General features: G+C 39.0%; 1 protein-coding gene across 1 annotated transcript; it reads right to left on the bottom strand.

Annotated features, from left to right (window-relative positions):
• Positions 1-480: 480 nt before the first annotated feature.
• Positions 481-17,870, bottom strand: LOC121377767 (testicular haploid expressed gene protein-like). Its single transcript, XM_041505859.1, has 5 exons — positions 17,803-17,870; positions 17,601-17,664; positions 11,895-11,959; positions 9,896-9,962; positions 481-5,446 (listed from the first exon to the last, which is right to left on the bottom strand). The coding sequence occupies exons 1-5, from the start codon at positions 17,825-17,827 to the stop codon at positions 4,900-4,902; spliced, it is 768 nt and encodes a 255-aa protein (XP_041361793.1). The 5' UTR covers positions 17,828-17,870; the 3' UTR covers positions 481-4,899.
• Positions 17,871-25,157: the final 7,287 nt, after the last annotated feature.

The following is a 25,157-nucleotide window of genomic DNA, read 5'->3' on the forward strand; positions in this document are numbered from 1 at the left end:
CAAATGTACCAACAAGACTGTATTATGTTATAGAGTGAAACTCCTCTAAACCGGACACCCATGGTACCAAGCAAAATGTCTGGTTACAAGAGGTATCCGGTTTAGAGAGGTTCTCTTCCATACAGATATTCAGAAAAGGGACGCTAAAAATGTCCGGTTTTGCGGGAATTCCGGTTTACAGAGGGTCCGGTTTTGAGAGCTTTCACAGTATATATATATATTTTTCTTTTTAAAATGGAAAACAATGGGAGTTTAAATAGCAAAATAAAAAATTCAGATTTATTTTCCTTATTTAAACAATGAAAAATATTTTATTAATAGTCAAGGGATAATTTCATTAAATATTTTGTTTACTAACAGGGTTAGTGATATTAATAAAATCATGAGGACCCCCCCGCCCCCCTTTTAAAAAATTAAGTAATTTCTTTTTTTCTTTGACTATTTAAAAAGAAAAAGACAAGTAAAATACACTTCTGGAATATATATATATATATATATATATATATATATATATATATATATATACTGTATATATATATCTTTTTAAATTAGAATATTTCAAGAAGATATACTGTGTCATGGATTACATTCTGACACAGAAACCGTGAAATCTTGTTAATTTGGCTTTCCTCTTCCCACGATATATTGTATGATGAAAAAGACAAGTTGAATGTGTGCTTGAATTTGATTGTCATTAAAGGGAAACAACTCATCAAACTATTCAACAGTAAGGAAATTCCCACTTCTTGAAAGCATAGAAATGTTCCATTACAGATGCCTTAGAACATAGTAAACGTTGGCTAATACATGTCTAAATATAACTGTAACTATAAATGGATGCTATGGTGAAATGATCCGTCAATAATGTGTATAAACATACTGTATAACTACCGGGTATAACCCAGATTCCATTGGCAATGATATTGCCTGAATGTTCACAATAATCTGGATACTTTTGAATGGTGAAATGATAGTGTCCTACAAGTCCAAAAATATTGGACTCGAGTACTTGAGGGTCACTCTCGACCCGGAATTGAGTACCCGACACTTACCGCGGTTTTCAGTAACAATGAATAATCGTCCCATCGCTAATTACCCATATATGCATGTTAATTCCAACGCAGAACATGGATGCTAAATAATGACATTATATTGCATTCCACACATTCCACTTTTGATTTCCCTACATGTCTCATAGCCTATAATGTAACCGGCAGCAAGCAAATATGGCAAAATGACCGAAAACATATAATTAAATGAGAGTGGTCTTCCTTGCATGGGTACTCGAGTCCTGTAAATGGACTTGGGTCTTGCTAGGCTCTGCCCATGCCAGAATACTCGAGTACTTGTCAAGACCCTAGTCCCATATGGCAAAATAACTTAAAACATATAATTAAATGAGAGTGGTTTTCCTTGCACAGGTACTAGAGTCCTGTGAATGGACTTTGAGCTTAGCTAGATTTGGCCCGTGCCTGAATACTCGAGTACTCGTGGAGACCCTAGTCCCAATTAATTTCAATGGCGAAATGATTTTGTCCAAATTAACAAGGTTTCACTGTCGTAATTTAGTTACACAACTAAAGTTATGTTCAAAAACCCTGCAGACTTTCGGTTTTTGAGAGGTGTAAGGATTACATAACCTCTGTGCCTCTTAATTAAGTTCAATCTGTGGGGTTTGAAATATAATTTTTAGAAAACTGCACTTCCCATCTAAAACTGACAGCAGATCCAGGAATTTTTGCAGTGGGGGGGGGGGGGGGGGGGGGGTGGGGGGTGGGGGTGGGGGGTGAGGTGTCAACATGCAACTACTTAAATGGAAGTTGTATACTAGCAGTGAATGCATTTTAAAATAAGTCAATTGGTTTTTCTTATTTTTCATCTAGAGTAGGGGAGATCCAGACCCCATCTTGGCCCCCACTCCTCTCCTGAAGCTGCACCTGAGAGAGTAAATTTCTCTTCCCAATCCGATGGTTTAGAGAATTACAATTTTGCCTCGACTTCAACATTCTGGAATGTATATACTATTAATTATTCACGCTCCTCTGTTTTAAAAAAAAAATGAAAGTCTACCAGGGTAAACACAACTCAGTTGACATATACTGATGGAAAGAAATAAAACATCACAAATAGCAACAAGAAATAATGACTGCATCAAAAATCAATTCATACTGTCAGAAGTTTACTGGGAACATATAGGCATCACATTCAACACTACAGACATTCAATCCTACATTATAACTGTGTATGAAATACAGACATTATTACGCTAGCTGTGAATTAAATTTAGTCTACAATTTGATGTGTTATCTGAATGAAATTCTGCAAGCATTCACAACTCAGTTAACTTTATCATCTGAATGAAATTCTGCAAGCGTTAACAACTCACTTAACTTTATCATCTGAATGAAATTCTGCAAGCGTTAACAACTCACTTAACTTTATCATCTGAATGAAATTCTGCAAGCATTAACAACTCACTTAACTTTATCATCTGAATGAAATTCTGCAAGCGTTAACAAATCAGTTAACTTTATCATCTGAATGAAATTCTGCAAGCATTAACAACTCAGTTAACTTTATCATCTGAATGAAATTCTGCAAGCATTAACAACTCAGTTAACTTTATCATCTGAATGAAATTCTGTAAGCCTTAACAACTCAGTTAACTTTATCATCTGAATAAAATTCTGTAAGCATTAACAACTCAGTTAACTTTATCATCTGAATGAAATTCTGTAAGCATTAACAACTCACTTAACTTTATAATCTCAATGAAATTCTGCAAGCGTTAACAACTCAGTTAACTTTATCATCTGAATGAAATTCTGCAAGCATTAAAAACAACTCAGTTAACTTTATCATCTGAATGAAATTTTGTAAGTGTTAACAACTCACTTAACTTTATCATCTGAATGAAATTCTGCAAGCGTTAACAACTCACTTAACTTTATCATCTGAATGAAATTCTGCAAACATTAACAACTCAGTTAACTTTATCATCTGCAAGCATTAACAACTCAGTTAACTTTATCATCTGAATGAAATTCTGCAAGCATTAACTCAGTTAACTTTATCATCTGAATGAAATTCTGCAAGCGTTAACAACTCAGTTAACTTTATCATCTGAATGAAATTCTGCAAGCATTAACAACTCAGTTAACTTTATCATCTGAATGAAATTCTGCAAGCGTTAACTCACTTAACTTTATCTTCTGAATGAAATTCTGCAAGCATTAACAACTCACTTAACTTTATCATCTGAATGAAATTCTGCAAGGGTTAACTCACTTAACTTTATCATCTGAATGAAATTCTGCAAGCATTAACAACTCAGTTAACTTTATCATCTGAATGAAATTCTGCAAGCGTTAACAACTCAATTAACTTTATCATCTGAATGAAATTCTGCAAGCGTTAACAACTCAGTTGACTTTATCATCTGAATGAAATTCTGTAAGCGTTAACAACTCACTTAACTTTATCATCTGAATGAAATTCTGCAAGCATTAACAACTCAGTTAACTTTATCATCTGAATGAAATTCTGCAAGCATTAACAACTCAGTTAACTTTATCATCTGAATGAAATTCTGCAAGCGTTAACTCACTTAACTTTATCATCTGAATGAAATTCTGCAAGCGTTAACTCACTTAACTTTATCATCTGAATGAAATTCTGCAAGCATTAACAACTCAGTTAACTTTATCATCTGCAAGCATTAACAACTCAGTTAACTATCATCTGAATGAAATTCTGCAAGCATTAACAACTCAGTTAACTTTATCATCTGAATGAAATTCTGCAAGCGTTAACAACTCAGTTAACTTTATCATCTGAATGAAATTCTGCAAGCGTTAACAACTCAGTTAACTTTATCATCTGAATGAAATTCTGCAAGCATTAACAACTCAGTTAACTTTATCATCTGAATGAAATTCTGCAAGCGTTAACTCACTTAACTTTATCATCTGAATGAAATTCTGCAAGCATTAACTCAGTTAACTTTATCATCTGAATGAAATTCTGCAAGCGTTAACTCACTTAACTTTATCATCTGAATGAAATTCTGCAAGCGTTAACTCACTTAACTTTATCATCTGAATGAAATTCTGCAAGCATTAACTCAGTTAACTTTATCATCTGAATGAAATTCTGCAAGCGTTAACTCACTTAACTTTATCATCTGAATGAAATTCTGCAAGCGTTAACTCACTTAACTTTATCATCTGAATGAAATTCTGCAAGCATTAACTCAGTTAACTTTATCATCTGAATGAAATTCTGCAAGCGTTAACTCACTTAACTTTATCATCTGAATGAAATTCTGCAAGCGTTAACTCACTTAACTTTATCATCTGAATGAAATTCTGCAAGCGTTAACTCACTTAAGTTTTCCCATAAAGTTGACATATATTTTTAAACACAATTTCTTCAAATAGCTCAGTTAACATTTTCTACTAAGCTAACATATATTTTAGAAACAAATTTCTTCAACTTAACTCAGTTAACTTTTTCCACTAAGTTATATTTTAAAAACAAATTCCTTCAACATAACTCGATTAACTTTTCCCACTAAGTTAACATATATACATATTTTTAATTCCTTCAACATAACTCAGTAACTTCCTTCAACATACATTGTTGTAAGTCACTTAACTTTTTCCACTAAATTAACATATATTTTAAACAAATTTCCTTCAACATAACTCAGTCAACTTTCTCCACTAAGCTAACATATTTTTAAACAAACTTCCTTCAACACACATTGTTGTAACTCACTTAACTTTTTCCACTAAATTAACATATATTTTATAAAAAAATTTCTTCAACATAACTCAGTTAACCTTTCCCACTAAGTTAACATATATTTTTAAACAAAATTTCTTCAAAATAACTAATTTAAATTTTCTTCTGTCTCACTTTTCGCGGGATCGGCTGACTCAGCTCCTCTACGCGAGCTGATGGTTTCGCTCTCTTGGAGGCCGCCGACAGAACATACGGATCGTAATCGTCTTTGGTGAGTGCGCGACTCAGCGGCCGTGCCAACTGCTGTAACCGTAGCGACGCGATGGCCTTGATTGCGCTCTCACCGACGGGCCACTGGATGAGTCTGGCGCCCAGGTACTGCGAGTGGTATGGCTTCGGTTCGGCCAGACGGTCGATGTGTGGGTTATCTTTACACTGCATGGCGGCAAGCGAGACGGGGATGTACTGACCCCAGCTGTCCTCTGGGTATGCGTACCGGTCCACCCTGGGTTTCGGCCGGGCGAGAACTTCCACGCGTTCACTTGCCTGTGCGCTCTTTGCTCCTCCGCCGACGGTCATGTACGGTGTGCGGTCCATCTGGTAGTCGTGGTTCACTGATTTCGGCTGACCCAGCGACTCGATGCGTTCGGAGGCCGTGGCATTCTTGGCTGCGGGTTTTACTGGCCATATAGAAGTTGATCTGTGAACAGAAAGGAAAATGTTTTATCTTCAATGCTTAAAACTGTATCTTCTTCTATTCTAGTCAGTTGGCCCATTTGGGCTATTTCTCATCCCAGCCAGTGCACCATGACTGGTATATCAAAGACCGTGGTATGTGCTATCCTGTCTGTGGGATGGTGCATATAAAAGATCCCTTGCTACTAATGAAAAAATGTAGCGGGCTTCCTCTCTAAGACTATATAATTCAAATTAATAAAATCCAATAGCCGATGATTAATAAATCAATGTACTCTAATGGTGTCATTAAACAAAACAAATTTTATATGAAAGATTTATATTTCTAGGGGCAACCCAGAATCTTTTAGCAAAGTCCAAGAGTGGATTCAGATATATGTGTGTGTTTTGTTTTGTTTTGTTTTGGGGTGGGGTGGGGAAGGAAGGAAATTTTTATTTAACGACACACTCAACATATTTTATTTACGGTTATATGGCATCGGACATATGGTTAAGGACCACACAGATATTGAGAGGAAACCCGCTGTCACCACTTCATGGGCTACTCTTTTTGATTAGCAGCAAGGAATCTTTTATATGCACCATCCAACAGACAGGGCAACACATACCACAGCCTTTATATATGACAGTGTAAAAGACCATCTGATGAATTGGTAATTGAGAGTACTGCTAAAGCAATATATACTCTTCAAAAGAAGAAACGCAAAACCACATTGTCGTAACATTTGGAGAATTGATTTAATTATTGAATGGTGAGTCCGATAATTACCAAATGTTGCAGGATTGTTCACAATTCACTCTAGTCCATTGTGAGTAAGTGATAGGACACACCACCAAGGTCAATGTCATCTGGAGTCAATACCGGGTGTGGCCTCCGCGTGTGTTGACAACTGCCTGGCACCGCCTGCCCATTGAAGCAACCAGAGTACGGATGACGTCCCGGGGGATGGTGGCCCACTCGGCCTGCAAGGCTGCTGCCAGCTCGGGCAGGGTCTGGGGCTGTGGTTGTCGCTGTCGGAGGCGTCTGTCCAACTCGTCCCATAGATGCTCAATTGGGTTCAAATCCGGTGATATCGATGGCCAAGGAAGGACATTAATGTTGTTGTTCTGTAGGAAAGCCGTTGTGAGACGTGCTGTGTGAGGCCTGGCGTTGTCATGTTGGAACAATGCGTTGGCGTTGGCCATAACTGGAACGATGTGTGGCCGGAGGATCTGGTCAATGTAGCCCTGTGCATTCAGGTTGCCCTGCACGTGGACCAGGTCAGTTCTGCCAGTGTGTGAGATGGCTGCCCACACCATGACACTACCCCCGCCGAATCTGTCCACTTCCTGCACGCAGTTTGCCGCATAACGTTCACCACGACGCCTATACACGCGACATCTTCCATCATGACGTCGGAGCAGAAATCGGGACTCGTCACTGAACCACACCTGTCTCCATCGCAGTTGAGGCCATTGTCGATGAATCTGGCACCACTGCAGTCGGAGTCGACGGTGTTGTGGTGTTAAGATGACACCTCGAACTGGACGTCTGGCACGAATTCCTACCTCACGTAGGCGGTTCCGTACGGTCTGGTCGGATATCCTGCGCAAACCTGGTATTGCTGCGGCTGTGGAGGTGGCAGTAGTCAATCGTTCCCGAAGGTGGCGTACCCGGATGTAGCGGCCCTGCCCGGGGGTAGTGACCCGTGGTCGACCGGATCTAGGGAGGTCACGTGTTGATCCATGTTGCTGGTAACGGTCCCACAGTCTGGAGATGGTGCTTGGGGACACATGGAATGCCCTGGCAACGGCCGTTCTGGATTCGCCTGCGTCTAGTCGGCCGATGGCATGTTTCTCTGCGGTTCACTGAGACGTGGCATGTCCTGGATTGTCAACTGTCGGCCAGATACAGAGGCCAGGCAAGCGAACACCCTGCACTTTTATACTGTCGGTGTTCATGTTGCACGTGCAGACAACGCACGTGCAGTGGTGACATGGTTTGCACGTGGCTGCGTTTTTGCGAATATTCACATTTTGGAACTTTATTGTACAGTAGCTGCGTTTTATCGAATGTAACCGTGGGAATGTGTTTGGGACATGCAATGACCTTATATTCATAAAGCATGAACCGGTAGGAAACATAAAATCGGAGTTATAACCCATTTGTACCCTTTTGCGTTTCTTTTTTTGAAGAGTATATGTCCCCTACCAGGCCCAACAATTTTTCATATCTTCTAAATTCAAGGGCCATAACTGTCACAAATGAGTAAATCGCCATGAAAGTCAAACTTGATCTGTAACAGTACATGATAAAGCTATACACAACATTTCAGCTCAATATAAAGTCAAAAGTTAAAAGTTTTTTTGTTTAACGACACCACTTGAGCATACTGATTTATTAATTATCGGCTGTTGGATGTCAAACATCTGGCATTACATTAAAAAAGTCCTACAATTTTTTTTATATCTCCTAAGTTCAAGGGCCATAATTCTGTAACCGTACATGATAAAGCTATACACAAAATTTCAGCTCAATATCGTGAGACATGGCAAACAAAAGTCAGGAACCTATACGTGGGTTAGACGGATGGACAGACAGAAGGGCGGAGACAAAATCTATAGCCCACTCCAGTTGGACTGGTACTGAGCTATAAATAGTGAAACCAGACACTTGCAACTTAGGTCAGGTCAGGTCAGGTCATAGGGTTTACGTGCTCATTCAGAGCAAGCTGTTGTAGCACACGCCTGTCATGGATGCAGATGTCGACTTACGCCGACTCCTCTGTCCAGGACAGAAACTTGCAACTTGGAGAACAATTCTACTTTATATAACCAGGGGTGCAGAAATGAAAAATATTTCACTAGCCAGAAGGACCAGCATTATCTAAAATTTACTAGCCTGCCAGAATTTTTTCTAGTCCACCAGCCTATAGAACAATATGTCTTCATAACATATATATATACACACATACATACACACACACACACACACACACACACACACACACACACACACACACACACACACACACACACATATATACATACATACATACATATATATATATATACATATATATATATATATATATATATATATATATATATATATATATATATATATATATATATATTATATACAGTAGAATCTCATTGGCTCGAACACCCAACGGTCGAAACTACCGGTATTCTCGAACCAAGAACAATGTCCTGATTTTTTCTCTCTATTAAACCCTTTTATTTTGGTGCTGATTGGTCGAATACCCCTAGGGTCAAACAGAAGCTTTCTCTCGAACTAATTTATTGGTCCTAATTGTAAAATTAAACATATTTAGCTCGAACGACTAAGTCTATCCGAAGAAATAAAAAAAAAATTTATGTACAATTTTTTTTATCGACCCTTTTACGTCAGTCTCAAAGTAAGTTATTATAAATTCGGAAGTGGAACGAATTAATCCTAGCTCATATGCCGGCTTATCATGTTGTTTATTTAGCACCTATCGGTAATTATCTTTCTAGTACAGACAATTGTACTACGACAATTGTTAGCTGATTGAACCTTGCCTGTAACACCAATCATTTTAATCGCTAATCTATGCTTGAGCGTCGGCATATTCTGTTTTTAACTTGAAATACAGGAGAGATCATTGTAATGTAGTGATTGCAACAATAACAGGTAAAGGCCCTCCGCCTGTGCTTCATGCATTAATTTTTTTCTCAGCATTGTCAATATGTCGCAAAAGATTCTACAACAGCACAGTAAAGAACGATTTTTAAAATAAATAAATATTTATAAATAAAGACTACCAGTGTGTTTGTTATTTGTTTATTTAGCGGTGATAAATAATAGTTACAAATATGTATCTCATCCGACATTTGACGACGACTTCATTATTCATGAGTCAATCGGACCATCTCGCCCAAGCCAGTTTTACAGAAATATGCGAGGTGTTCCGATTGGTTTTTGTGTTACAGAAGCACCCGACAACGGCCGAATGCATGGTTCGAACTACCCGATGGGTCGAACAGACTTTGATGCACCGACAGTGTTCGAGCCAATGAGATTCTACTGTAAATATATATATATATATATATATATATATATATATATATATATATATATATATATATATATATATATATATATATAAATTTAACTTTGATGAATGGTTTTACAAAGAGCGCTCATCTTGCCAGGAGCAGTAATATTAAATTAAATATGCATATATATATATATATGCGCATATACATATACATGTATATATGTATATGTATATATATATATATATATATATATATATATATATATATATATATATATGCATATGTATATATGCATATGTATATATATATATGCATATACATATACATACATGTAAACATATACATATACATACACGTACACGTACACAAACATATACATACACAAATATATACATATATATTATTAAGGACATTTAATCCACCTCACCTGGGAAGTGCGAACTTAGTAGGAAGTTGTTTAGTCCCGGCAAGTTCCTGCACTCGTTGGGAAGCATCTACAAGATAAAACACAAACAACATGGTTATATCTATTTTTTTTATGTCCTCCTCGTCTGCCGTAGTCCATCCTCAATGGCCATGGTGCCCCTCCTTTGCCTTGGTACCCTAAATATTTTTCTAAACAGTAACACAGGAGGGTTCTGTACAAGACACAGGTTACTCCTACAAAAATCGACGTCATACTGCTAGAAATAATAATTTTAAAATGTTGACGCCTGAGGCCCTTACTAATAACACAACAGAAGTCTACAAAATAAAACACACACTACACTTTACTAACAATGAGTGGCATAGCGTGGGCGGGAACACCGGGGCAGTTGAACTGGGCGCAAAATTCTAGACTGGTGGAAGGGACTCGGGGAGTGCTAACGGTCCACTGGTTAGGGGGCGCAATATTTGCCTTGTCCCGGGTGCTGGCAACCCACGCTACGCCACTGCTAACAACACAACAGGTGACATTTTTTTCAGTATCACGTCGCCATTCACTATGTAAGTTTCAGAGATCACTACACAATGTTGAAACATTAAACAGTACAGTTGCTAATCAATTTTCAAATGACTAGAAATATCACTAATCAAAATTTTAAAAACGAAATGTTCCCTGCATAACTCATTCTGTGATAACTTTCTGCTGCTGTGTGATTTACCGCACTTAATCCTGATTGGATGACGACATTAAAAAACAAAACAACAATGAATATTATTCTTCAATAAAAGGCAGAAATAGGGACGTCATTATATGAAATGGATAACAGAAAGGAAAAAAAAGAAGCTTAATAAAATCCTAATTTATGTGTATTTTAAACTAATTCTGGTTTTTGTTTGTAATTAGGTCTCACTACACAGATGTCATCTGCCATTGAAACTCATGTTAAACTGCCCAACTTCAAGTGAAGATTGCCCATAGAACAGGTTCTCGTTGGCACTAACAACATACACCATTGCGAACATACATTATATAAGCATTTATTTTCACTCGAAAATTGAGAACATTTCCGTCTCAGTTTTTTGCTATATGACCGCATCTGGCAGTAGTACCGGTCCAAACAGTTGGTTCATTAACCGATTCACTCCAGCTGTCACTTGTGCTATATACCCATGTCTCAAAAGGTCGATGCACAATATTACAAAATAACATGGGCAAAATACAGCCAGAAGGCTTACCATTAAACATACATATTGTTTTAATTCTTCACCATTTCCTAGAAGTGAATATGTGAACCATAACATGTGTCACAATTAGAAACTATAGTGGACCGTGTTCAATGAACTCTCACCCGGAAGTGATCTGTGTAGTGAGACCTTATATAAGAATAATTTGTCACTTTCTGTGAATTTATCAATGAACAACAGCAGTGGCGTAGTGGGGTGGGGGGGGGGGGGGGGGGGGGGGGGGGGGGGAGGAGGGCACGGGTACCATGCCAGTGTTCCTGCCAGAAAGAAATTTCTGGGTATTGCACTATGGAATTGAATGCAACCACAGTCAACATGGGCTATTGGGGGCCTCCCCCAAAAAGAAAATAGGTTAAGTTTAGGGCTAGGGTTATGAAAATCACAGAGTAATGATAAGAGTAATTAATTTTGTTAAAAGGTTAACTTGCAAAAAAATAAAAATCAGCAAAACAATTTGGGTATGGTACCATACCCGTTTTACCCTCTGGCAGAAACCCTGCATGCCCCCACCCCCTCAGTATTAAATTTTATAAAATCATACATACATAAGTACATAGTGTGGGTTGCCCCCCCCCCCCCCCCCCCCCCCCCCCCCCCCAATTTAAAGTTTATGCCAGTGGATTACAGTCACAAATTTAATATAAAATCATCCAATTTGTGACTGTTATACATTGATAAATTCACAAAGAGTAACCAAAGAGTTATGGTAGTTGTTTGGAATGACTTAGTCTGTGTAGAATGTTTTGAAAGCTCACTAATAACTGTGTGTCCATCAGGGCCTGGTTCCAGTGGTTTGTGGTCTGTCCAGTACACAGACGGCCTGAAACAACATTTAATATTAAAACAACATTTAATCATAAAACAATATTTAATATTAAAACAATATTTAATAATAAAACAATATTTAATCATAAAACAACATTCAATACAAAAACAACATTTAATATTAAAACAACATTTAATATTAAAACAACATTTAATAATGAAACAATATTTAATAATAAAACAATATTTAATATTAAAACAATATTTAATACTCAGACAATATTTAATAATAAAACAATATTTAATATTAAAACAATATTTAATACTCAGACAATATTTAATAATAAAACAATATTCACAACTAGCTCTGCCATTCTACGAATTTGCCAATGGCGAATTTTAAGTACAACTGGCAAATTGTATTTTAATTTGGTGAAATAATTTTATATAATGACTGATATTTTCTTAAAAATAATGGTAGGTTTAAGCAATAGTTTAATAGATAATTTGGCCAAATGTTTTGTACACCCAGAACTGACCCTGATATTGAATATTAAAACAATATTTAATAATAAAAATATTTAGTATGAAAACATTAAATCATAAAACAATATTTCATTTACAAAAATAAAAATTCAGGAGCAGCCACTGGCATAGCCAGAATTTTATAATGGGGGGAAGGGGGCAACCCTAACTATGTATGTATGTATGTATTGATGTATGAATATCTATATATTGTATGTATGTATGTATATATGTACTGATGTATGAATATCTATATATTGTATGTATGTCGAGGTTGACTGTTACATACATAGATATTAACGCACTGGTGCAGGGGATAAATAAATCCTTTCTGACCTCACAAATATTGTCTCATGCCACTGGTGGGACTTGAACCTGTGGCACCATTTTGCCTGCAACTTGCAGACTTGAGCTATAGACTCATCCTTAAAAAGAATGTTCTTTAACTCAACCATATGCATGGGGCCTACAACCTACACGGTTGATCGCGCTTACATTCATGAAACAGTGGGCAGACCTGGCACTGGCTATAGTATGTATTGATGTATGAATATCTATATATTGTATGCATGTATGTTGGGTTTGACTAGTACTCTAAATGTTTCAGCATAGTTTTCATATCTTGAATACACAACAGGTTGTTTTAGCATGCCAATCTGAAACAGCCTGTTGTGGAAGGAATAAGGAAGGAATTTTTTTTTTTAACGACACACTCAACACATTTTATTTTACAGTTATATGGCTTCAGTCATATGGTTAAGGACCACACAGATACTGAGACAGAAAACCCACTATCGCCACTTCATGGACTACTCTTTCCGATTAGAAGCAATGGATCTTTTATATGCACCATCCCACAGACAGGATAGTACATAGCCTTTGTTACACCCGTTGTGAAGCACTGGTTGGAACAAGAAATAGCCCAAATGGATCCACCTATGGGGATCGATCCTAGACCGACCACACATCAAGCGAATGATTTACCACAGGGCTACATCCCACCCCCTTCATAGTACACTATAGGTTGTTTTAGCATGCCAATGTAAAACAGCCTGCTGTGTACCCTGTTCTGTCAAGGATGGACAGAGCTGTGTCCGATAATGATTTATTACAATGAGAAGTAATGTACAGATGACGGTCATGCTGGCTAGGATGATGTGTCACCTCATGACATCATATACTTTACAGGTGGGATGAATCAATGTGCTCTAGTGGTGTACCCTGTTCTGTCAAGGATGGACACGAGCTGTGTCCGATAATGATTTATTACAATGAGAAGTAATGTACAGGTGACGGTCATGCTGGCTAGGATGATGTGTCACCTCATGACATCATATACTTTACAGGCGGGATGAATCAATGTGCTCTAGTGGTGTACCCTGTTCTGTCAAGGATGGACACGAGCTGTGTCCGATAATGATTTATTACAATGAGAAGTAATGTACAGGTGACGGTCATGCTGGCTAGGATGATGTGTCACCTCATGACATCATATACTTTACAGGCGGGATGAATCAATGTGCTCTAGTGGTGTACCCTGTTCTGTCAAGGATGGACACGAGCTGTGTCCGATAATGATTTATTAAAATGAGAAGTAATGTACAGGTGACGGTCATGCTGGCTAGGATGATGTGTCACCTCATGACATCATATACTTTACAGGCGGGATGAATCAATGTGCTCTAGTGGTGTACCCTGTTCTGTCAAGGATGGACACGAGCTGTGTCCGATAATGATTTATTACAATGAGAAGTAATGTACAGGTGACGGTCATGCTGGCTAGGATGATGTGTCACCTCATGACATCATATACTTTACAGGCGGGATGAATCAATGTGCTCTAGTGGTGTACCCTGTTCTGTCAAGGATGGACATGAGCTGTGTCCGATAATGATTTATTAAAATGAGAAGTAATGTACATGCGGCGGCCATGCTGGCTAGGATGATGTGTCACCTCATGACATCATATACTTTACAGGCGGGATGAATCAATGTGCTCTAGTGGTGTTGTTAAACAAAACAAACCTTTTTCTTATACTTTACAGACAGCAATCTATACTACTCTTACGAGATATGAAAACTATGCTTAAATTTGAAAATATCAGTGCTTAATTTAAGGTAGTACTAAACCAAATAACTTCTGGCTGGGTCAAAGTTCGCAGTGCGCCCAACTTTTAATAATGCTTGAAACATGTATGGTCTCACCATACAGATGGCATCTGCCATTTGAAACCCATGTTAAATTGCCCAACTTCAAATGAAGATTACCAATAGAACGGATTCTCATTGGCACTAACAACATACCCCATTGCGAACATATATTATATTTAGAGAATAACTAACGAGCTACGAGGAATTACGGATTATCTGTCCCGGGTGAATTAATGTTGTAAACCCGAGCCTCTGACGAGGGTTTTACAGCATTAATTCACGAGGGACAGATAATCCGTAATTCCTCGTAGTGAGTTGGTTATTCTCTTTATTACCCATTGTCAATCTTTAACAATTTTAAAAGTATATTTACGTTGTCGCTGCTGTAACAACTAACAAGCTCTACCAGCCATAACAATATATTCATACGTGCTGTTACCGGTGCACACCCAACAGTATCCACCAAAGAATAGTTCCAAAAAACCCCAGTCAAAATAATAAAATAAAAACATTTTTAAACATTTGTACATATATTTTGATTTTTAATTCCCTAAATGTTCGTATCGTAAAAAAATATTTGAAGTTCGTAGTAATAGTTTGACCGATGAATGGAATCATGAACGAACAAAAAGTGATCCCGGCAGTATGTAATTGCCAATCAAATGTTGTCTTTTTAAAGCCAGCCAATCAGTGACTGTAGAAGCAATCTGCACACTGTGCAGAGATCGAAAAAATATTACCCCGTATATTTGAGCCCATATGGGTCATAAAAGCATTTACTTTCAGTTCAAAATTGAGAAAATGTCTGCATCTGGCTGTAATACCGGTCCAAACAGGTGGTTCATTAACCGATTCACTCCGGCTGTCTCTTGCGCTATACACCCATGTCCCCTCCCCCAAAAGTTTGTTTAGTTTAACGACACCACATTGATTAAATAATCATCGGCTATTGGATGTCAAACATTTGGTAATTCTGACTCATAGTCATCAGAGGAAACCCGGTACATGTTTTCTAACGAAGTAAGGGATCTTTTATATGCACTTTCCCACAGACAGGAAAGCACATACCACGCCCTTTGTCCAGTTGTGGTGCACTGGTTTGACCCATGTCCCAAAAGGTCAATGCACAATATTACAAAATAACATGGGCAAAATACAGCCAGAAGGCTTTCCATTAAACATACATATGATTTTAATTCTTCACCATTTCCTAGAAGTGAATATGTGAACCATAACATGTGTCACAATTAGGAACTATAGTGGACCATGATGAATAAACTCTCACCCGAAAGTGATCTGTGTAGTGAGACCTTAAAGTCTATTAACAGATTTTGATAAACTTGGTTTGAAATCAATTTGATAATTTTGGTCATTTACACCAGTGTAACTTATGAACTCTAAACAATACACCAAAAGATAGATGCACCATACCATCCAATAAAACTTCATATCACATTGTTACTCCTTGGTCATTTACACAATAGATGGCCATCAAACAACCTTTTGGTAGTTCTGATATAAGGAACACGCAAAGAAGTTAATTATCTAGTTAGTTCATTAAAAAGATTAGTTTTGTCAATGATTGCTATAGACAACAATTATTTCATAGTAAAGTGTTGAAATCCTGTGTTTTCTGTATATTTCAGCATGACGATCCACACATTATTAATGGCAGATACAAATTCTACTTTTATAGTAGAATACTATGTTATATATTAACAATACGATTAAAACTGTTTGTCACTATGACTGTACATTCAAAAAAATTCATTATGCACAAAATCACAGAAATTAGGGTGAATTGGGACATTGACCTTGTGACCTTGAATTTTGACCTTTTACATTGAGAAACTTAATGTTAGACACTCAGATTAATTTATATATTACATGTACGAACACTAGAATATAGATTTTGAAACCACAATTTAAAAAAAAAATAAACTAAAAGAATAAAAATAAATAAAATTGATGTTTGCAATATTTACCCAAAAAGGGCCCCCATAAGCTTGGCTAAAATGCACATGGATTAAATTACCTTTTCTAAAGATGCTACGCTAGTACTTTCTCATTCTGGCATGATAACTTCCGGGTGAGAGTTCATTTATCATGGTCCACTATAGTTCCTAATTTTGACACATGTTATGGTTCACATATTCACTTCTAGGAAATGGTGAAGAATTAAAACAATATGTATGTGTAATGGTAAGTCTTCTGGCTGTATTTTGCCCATGTTATTTTGTAATATTGTGCATTGACCTTTTGGGACATGGGTATATAGCGTAAGAGACAGCTGGAGTGAATCGGTTAATGAACCACCTGTTCGGACCGGTATTACAGCCAGATGCGGTCATATAGCAAAAAACTGACACTTAAATGTTTTCAATTTTGGAGTGAAAATAAATGCTTATATTATGTATGTTCACAATGGTGTATGTTCACAATGGTGTATGCTGTCAGTGCCAATGAGAACCCGTTCTACTGGCAATCTTCATTTGAAGTTGGGCAACTTAACATGGGTTTCAATGGCAGATGACATATATGTAGTAAGACTGTAGCAAATTTAAAATGGCGGCATATTTTTTAAGGTTGTGGTTGAAGATTTATTTTGTTAATAATGATGCAAGTACTTCAATCGGGATTTAGTATACATATACATATACATACATACATATATACCTACATACATACATATATAGAGTATGTAACAAGATCCAGACATGGAAAGAACCACACTTACTACATCCCTCTGGACTAATTAGCATGCTAAAATAACTTTTCTGTGATCTAGCAGACCTCTGGGGATCAAGAAGTTCTTTGAAAAAAAATCTTGTCCCCCTTTTTAATCCTAGATCCGCCCTTGCCACCCCACCCCCAAGTGATCAATTCTGATTGAACTATCTGCCCATGAATTAGGTCTAAAAATAAAATCAACAAACAAACTAAAAAATTCATTCACACCCCCACCCATAACATTTTACGGAACCGCCCTATCGAAATTAACTGTTTTAGTTGTTACTTACCTGTCTTCTCTAAACGTCGGGGCGTAAGGTTTGGGTTTTGCCAAAACGTCGATCCTCCCCTGATCTGAGAAGAAATAAAAATACTTTGTTTTAGAATATAACCGGATCAAAGAAAACACATTCAGATAAATATTTCATTGCAATGATCTGTAGTTAAAATTAGCATTTTAAATGGTTATATAATTTATATTTATGAACATACTTCTCTCCTCCGTCATTGTCGACATCTTGCACTTCCACCTGCACGTTGCTATGACGCCGTCTTGATTGTTCTAGTTGAAGAGTCGTAACAAGGGAAGTAATTCAGTACTACAACGATCAAATCAAAGGTTTTAATAAATTAATGTTCCGTTGGCAACCAGGTGTGGGATTTAGCCCAGTCCGTTGAGCGCTTGCCTGAGGTGTTTGCGTCGCAAGATCGAACCACCTCTGTGGATCCATTCGATTGACTGGTTTTTTTTTCCCGTTCCAACCAGTCAAAGGCTGTGATATGTGATTTATGTCTATGGGAAAGTTCCTACAAAAGAATCCCCTGCTACTAGTGGAAAAATATAGCGGGTTTCTTCTCACTAGTCAGAATTACCAAATGCTTGACATCCAATAGCCGATGATCAATTAATTAATGTACTTTAGGGGGCGGGACGTAGCCCAGTGGTAAAGCGGTCGGTCGCCTCGTTGGGCTATTTCTCGTTTCAGCCAGTGATCCACAACTGGTGTAACAAAGGCCGTGGTATGTATTATCCTGTCTGTGGGATAGTGCATATAAAAGATCCCTTGCCTGCTGATCGAAAAGAGTAGGGGCCTAGCTCATGAAGTGACGACAGCGGGTTTCCTCTCTCAATATCTGTATGATCCTTAACCACATGTCTGATGCCATATAACCGTAAATAAAATGTGTGAGTGCGTCGTTAAATAAAAAACATTTCCTTCCTTCCTTCTAAGGTACTCTAGTGGTGTCGTTAGATAAAAACAAACTTTAAACCGCTGGAGGGCAAGACGTAGCCCTGTGGTAAAGCGCTTACCTTATCGCGGTCGGTCCAAGATCGATCTCCGTTGGTGGGCCCATTGGGCTATTTCTTGTTCTAGCCAGTGCATTACGACTGGTATATCAAAGGCCGTGGTATGTGCTATCTTGTGTGTGTGTGTGTCTGTGTGTGTGTGTGTATGTGTGTGTCTGTGCGTGTGCGTGTGTGTGTGCGCGTGTGTGTGTGTGTGTGAGAGAGAGAGAGAGAGAGAGAGAGAGAGAGAGAGAGAGAGAGAGAGAGAGAGAGAGAGAGAGAGAGAGAGAGAGAGACGTAGACGTAAAATATCGCCAATGTAAAATGTTTCCAAGAAGGTTACGTGAATTTAATATTTCATTATCAATGTTACATTTCTAAAAGGAAGATTATACACATTTAACAATGTCAGTGTACCAGTTTTAAAGAGTGCTAGGTGCCTTTAATATTTATTTGAATGTTAAAAAGCAGTGTTATACCTTTAATATTTCTATCGTTCATCAGATAATCGCTCTGTTATCCGTTTAATCTGATATTCCTGTGGTAAAGCGTTCGCTTGATGCGCGGTCGGCCTGGGATCGATCCCCGTCGATGGGCCCTGTGACGGAACATGCTCTTAATTTCATTTCGCCTGTGGCGATATTAATTATTTTAGAGGGCCGTGTGCAGTCCCAATATGCACTTAGTCTAGGTGGGCACTTTGTTACGTAATACCTCCGCGCGACGGTGATCGAGCTGTTCACAATACACACCCAGACCAGGTGCGGAGGCCATGTGGCCAGTAGTTACGTAATACCTCCGCGAGTGCGGTTTTTACAACCGTGATTTTGGCGACTAGGCGACAGTAAGTATGGCCATCTAAGAGAAAATTGCCGTCTTGGTCGCTGTGGAAATATCACTTGTAGGTATCCGGTACCGCGATGTGCCCCCAGGCGATATTCGGTCTTTATAATAAATAGCTAGGGTTTTAGAGATACAGGGAGAAACATATTGGACGGCTCCGGGGAACGTTAGTCCGACTGGACTGGTAAATATTTCATTTCTGCTCTGTTGTATAACCTTGATGTGATTGATGTGACTTTAAATATTTTAATACTGTATTATACACATATTATTTAGACAGTGTTCCGGTAATCTGACGAAGTAAACTGTAGGCTTCACTGTTCTAAAATTATTAAAGTTTAACCAGTCATCCTAGAGGACCTAGGTAAACTGTAGGTTATTGTCTTTATGGTGATATGTACCAGTATTAAATCTGTATTACAAGGTTACTGAATGAGTAGTTACAGGTTAATTAAAAATTAACCAGTTAGGAATAGTTGTAATTCCTTTATTAATTAAGTTCCCCTGGCAGCGTTTCTCAATTATCACACGTGTGGGTGTTGTGTCACGGTGAAGTGATTAGAATATTGTGTAAACTAGACACCTAGAGATTAACTAATTAATAGTTCTGGGTTGTTATTATTTGTTGTTGTTAATTAACTACTGCGGCAGTACATTTGTCAGCGTAGTATTAATACAGATTCCAAAGTGTATTGTGTTTTTGTTGTGTTTTCTAGTGAACTAAACGTGCTATGTTACATATACTTTATATAAGATCTTATCTCTGATCATACCTAGACGAGCCACTCGGGTTTTGAACTGCCCGATACCGGGAGATCTAATATATATACAGTTAGGAGAGATATTTGGATAATCGTGTTTTATTCAGTTACGGGTATTATAGGATCCCCGTGACAGGCCCATTGAGCTATTTCTCGCTCCAGCCAGTGCACCATGATTGGTATATCAAAGGCCGTGGTATGTGATAAAAAACCTAAACCCGTTAGACACGGTCCTATAGTGTTTGAGAGTACACAAGCGTAGGAAGGAGCCAAAAAGTGTGTTTGTGTGTGTGTGTGTGGGGGGGGGGGGGGGGGGAACACTTTTATATTTACACACTTTTACACTATTATAAAGCAAAATATGAGAAAAGTGGGGGTGGGACATGCCCCCTCCCCCCCCCCCCCCCCGGTTCCTACGCCAGTGGAGTATAGAAATTATAGAATGCAGGCGCGGATCCATCATCCAAGGGTTTGTGAAGAGAGACCCCGAGGCTGATAAAAGGTGTTTCAACTGGCTTATTAATTTAATTAGCCTAGAAGTGTTCACAGAATCACTATTCGTTCGGGGGGGGAGGAGGGGGGGGGTGTTGGAGGGGGGGTGGGGTGGGGTGAGTTAGCCTAGTCGGTTGAGCGCTACCCTGAGGTTCTTGCATTCGCAGGATCGAACCACCACAGTCAATCCGTTCAACTGATTGCTTTTTTCTCTCGTTCCAACCAGTGCCCCACAATTGGTCGAAGGCCGTGGTATGTGCTTTCCTGTCTGTGGGAAAGTGCATATAAAAATATCCCTTGCTGCATTAGGAAAAAGTAGCGGGTTTCCTCTGTTGACTACGAGTCAAAATTACCAAATGTTTGACATCCAATAGCTGATGATTAATTAATCAATGTGCTCTAGTGGTGTCGTTAAACAAAATAAACTTCTTCATCTATTCGTTCGACTGAGCGTATACGCCATTATTGCTACTCGCTCTGACAGCAATAATAAAGAAAGATTTTCTAACGATAAACTGGTCCCGTGGTGAATTAGTAGACGCTTCACGTACCTAGCTAGGTAGCCCGTAAATGATTATTTAACAAAAGTAGATATATATATTTCCGTGCACCACTTTGAATTCGAACTAACGGGTCAAGGACACCAACAAATAAAATCTTGTTTAATGCTTTGGGTACTGTTGTTGTTTTTGTTGTTGTTATTTAAATACGTATTTAACCAGAACGATACTAAAAGGGGGTGTTGTCGGGTTTCTGTCTGTAGTGTGTATATTATATATATTCTTTATTCATCTTAAAGACATTTGTAACAACAAAACAACAGCTATACATATATTAATATGTGAAATTTGTTTTTATCAGGGAGCTCGAAAATGATCGACGTAAATTTATTTAACGTCAAACATAGGATTTTTGTTGTATTAGAGCGGGAATCTTTGACTCATATGATAGGTAGCGATTGTGCAGAATTTATACAGACTGGTCTGTGGCGGTTAAACAGCGTTGACAACTGTTCAAATATCCGTCTAGCTATCTTTACCGTTTGAGTACTCGGAGTGAAAGAAAGAAAGAAATGTTTTATTTAACGACGCACTCAACACATTTTATTTACGGTTATATGGCGTCAGACATATGGTTAAGGACCACACAGATTTTGAGAGGAAACCCGCTGTCGCCACTACATGGGCTACTCTTCCGATTAGCAGCAAGGGATCTTTTATTTGCGCTTCCCACAGGCAGGATAGCACAAACCATGGCCTTTGTTGAACCAGTTATGGATCACTGGTCGGTGCAAGTGGTTTACACCTACCCATTGAGCCTTGCGGAGCACTCACTCATGGTTTGGAGTCGGTATCTGGATTAAAAATACCATTAACATACTAGCCACTAACCCCCTGTCCTGGACAGACAGCCCAGATAGCTGAGATGTGTCTGGCCAGGACAGCGTGCTTGAACCTTAATTGGATATAAACACGAAAATAAGTTCAAATAGAATCAAACGAAGAGCAATATTTGTGACGGTAATCTTTGCTTTGATATGTTAGCCGTAGAGCACTGATTGATATGTTAAATGTAGGCCTATGTAATAGAAATAATTAATATTATCACAGCACGTCGTTTAGTCCAACCCCGGGGGCGGGACTTAGCCCAGTGGTAAAGTGCTCGCCTAATCCGCAGTCTGTCTACGAACGATCCCCGTCGGTGGCCCATTGGGCTATTTCTCGCTCCAGCCAGTGCACCACAACTGGTACATCAAAGGCCTCCCGTGGGATGGTGCATATAAAAGATCCCTAGTAATGGAAAAATGTAGCGGGTTTCCTGTCTAAGACTATATGTCAAAATCACCAAAGGTTTGACATCCAGTAGCCGTTGGTTCATAAATCAATGTGCTCTTAAACAAAACAAACTTTTACTTTACTTTTGTCAGAGTCTCGGCGCATGTGCAGGTATTGTAGCGGGAGGGGGTCCAGGCTGGCGAGCAAAGTTTATATGGGGGGGGGGGGGGGGGGGGGATCGGGGTCGGGACATGCTTCCCCGGAAAATGTATTGAAAAAGAAGAAAATGTGCTCCATCGGGAGGGGGGGGGGGGAGGGTCGACCCACAAAACCCCCAAACACTCCCACTGCACAATCACCAGCTTTGCCACCCTTGTTGATTTCGACATATAGTCTTAGAGAGCAAACCTGCTACATTTTTTTTTCCATTAATAGCAAGGGATCTTTTATATGCACCATCCAACAGACAGAATAACAGATACCACGGACTTTGATGAGCCAGTTGTGGTGCACTGGCTGGAACGAGAAATAGCCCAAATAGGCCCACCGACGGGGATCGATCGCAGACCGACTGCGCATCAAGCGGATGCTTTACCATTGGGCTACGTCCTGCCCTAGATGCGTTAGTATGCAGTATAGATCAATATTTTAAACTGAGATTACTGCTAAAGACGCCTGCTGAGCGGTCGGTCTTAGATCGATCCCCGTCAATTGGGCCTTTTGGGCTATTTCTCTATTCCAGACCAACCATGCATCATCAGGCGAGTGCTTTACCACTAGGTTACGTTCTGCCCCTGTTTGATATACCAGTTTTGATGCACTGGCTGGAACGAGAAATAGCCAATGGGCCCAACGACGAGGATCGATCCCAAACTGACCGCGCATCGAGCGAGCGCTGTACCACTGTGCTGCGTCCCTCCCCCTCCTCTTACCGTCAGAGTACTCGGGCTAATTTAACCGTATCACCCACCCAACTTCCGGCATACCTTTTCGTGATCCAGCCGCCCAAGCTTTAAAACATTTTCATAGGGATGTGGGTGGAGGGAAGGAGGTTGAATTCAGTAGTGGGGTTGGGGGGGGGGGGGGGGGGGGTGACGGACAGGATAATACATATCACGGCCTTTAATATACCTGTCGTGGTGCACTGGCTGAAACGAAAAAATAATCCAATGGGTTCACTCTGACGGGAATCGATCCCGGACCGACCGCGCACCAAGCGAGTGTTTTACCAGACTGGGTTACATCCCGCCCCAAAACTTGTAGCAATACTTACTGATTTGTGGTCTTCTGGTCATAAGACGACGAGGTACTTGGACGTGCGACATACTTGATTTCAACCCCGCTGGACTCAAATATTAACACGTCCGTTTACAGCACAAGATAACTTTAAAGTCACTGACCCTTGTTTTCTAGGAACATACTCTTTCGAATTAGCACAAACATTGATCTTGATCTACACCAAACACCAGGACGATCCTTTATGCAAAAAGTTGCAAGTAATATCCGTGGTGGTCGGTAATACCAGTATACTCCACAACAAACGTTAGACACCACCAAAATGTAGCGGGTTTCCTCTAAGACTGTAAGTCGATTAGAATTTCCACAACTGGAATATCAAAAGCCGTGGCATGTGTTATCCTGTCTGTGAGATGGTGCATATAATGAAAAAATGTAGCGGTTTTGCTGTCTAAGACTAAAGTCAAAATGACCAAATGTTTGACATCCATTAGTCGATGAAGAATAAATCAACGTGCTCTAGTGGTGTCGTTAAACAAAAATAAACTTTAACCTTTTGACAACAAAGTTTGGAAACCCCCTTTAAAAAAAATCATCGATCCGCCCGCCCCTGCTTATACTCTTAATGAATCATTTTATTTTAATTTATTTTCGTGTTTACATCTAATTAAAGTTCAAGCACGCTATCCTGGGCACAAACCTCAGCCATCTGGGTTGTCTGTCCAGGACAGTGGGTTAGGTGTTAGTTGGTTAGTGAGAGAGAAGAGGGTGTAGTAGTCTTACACCTACCCATCGAGTCATTAAAACCCGCTCTGGGTGGGAGCTGGTACCGGGCTGCGAACCCTATATCTACTAGCCTTATGTCCGAAGGCTTAAGCACGACACCACCGAGGCCGGCTATCTAATGAATCACCGGCTGTAGAACAAGGAGATTATCTATGAGTCACCTCTAACATTTCTTCTAGATTTTGGATTCGTGGATTTCTATTTCGCACCCGTCGATCCAAAATGTCCCACATATATTTGATTGTGTTTACACCGAGCAGCAAATCCGAGTGGTTGTGAACTTTTGTTGTGTTGTGTATGTTATAATAACATCGATGACTGGCTTTAAATATTATAATGGCTTTGTACAAAGGAACTCAACTGCGGTGAACCAAATCTATTGTGCTATTGTATTTTTAAAGGTACATGTTCATTTGGGGTTTTTTTTTTTTTTTACACGTTGCTTATAGCTGCATTGTGGAAAAGAAAGGAATATTCGTTTAACGATTCCACTAGCACAGTTTAAACTACGGCTATTTAATGTCTAAAGTTCAATATGGTTATTTCGATATTTAGGGGGGAGAGAGAGAAAGAGAAAGAGAGAGAGAGAGAGAGAGAGAGAGAGAGAGAGAGAGAGAGAGAGAGAGAGAGAGAGAGAGAGAGAGAGAGAGAGAGAGAGAGACAGAG

Source organism: Gigantopelta aegis, chromosome 7 (genome assembly GCF_016097555.1).
Source record: "Gigantopelta aegis isolate Gae_Host chromosome 7, Gae_host_genome, whole genome shotgun sequence".
Lineage (NCBI taxonomy): Eukaryota > Metazoa > Mollusca > Gastropoda > Neomphalida > Peltospiridae > Gigantopelta > Gigantopelta aegis.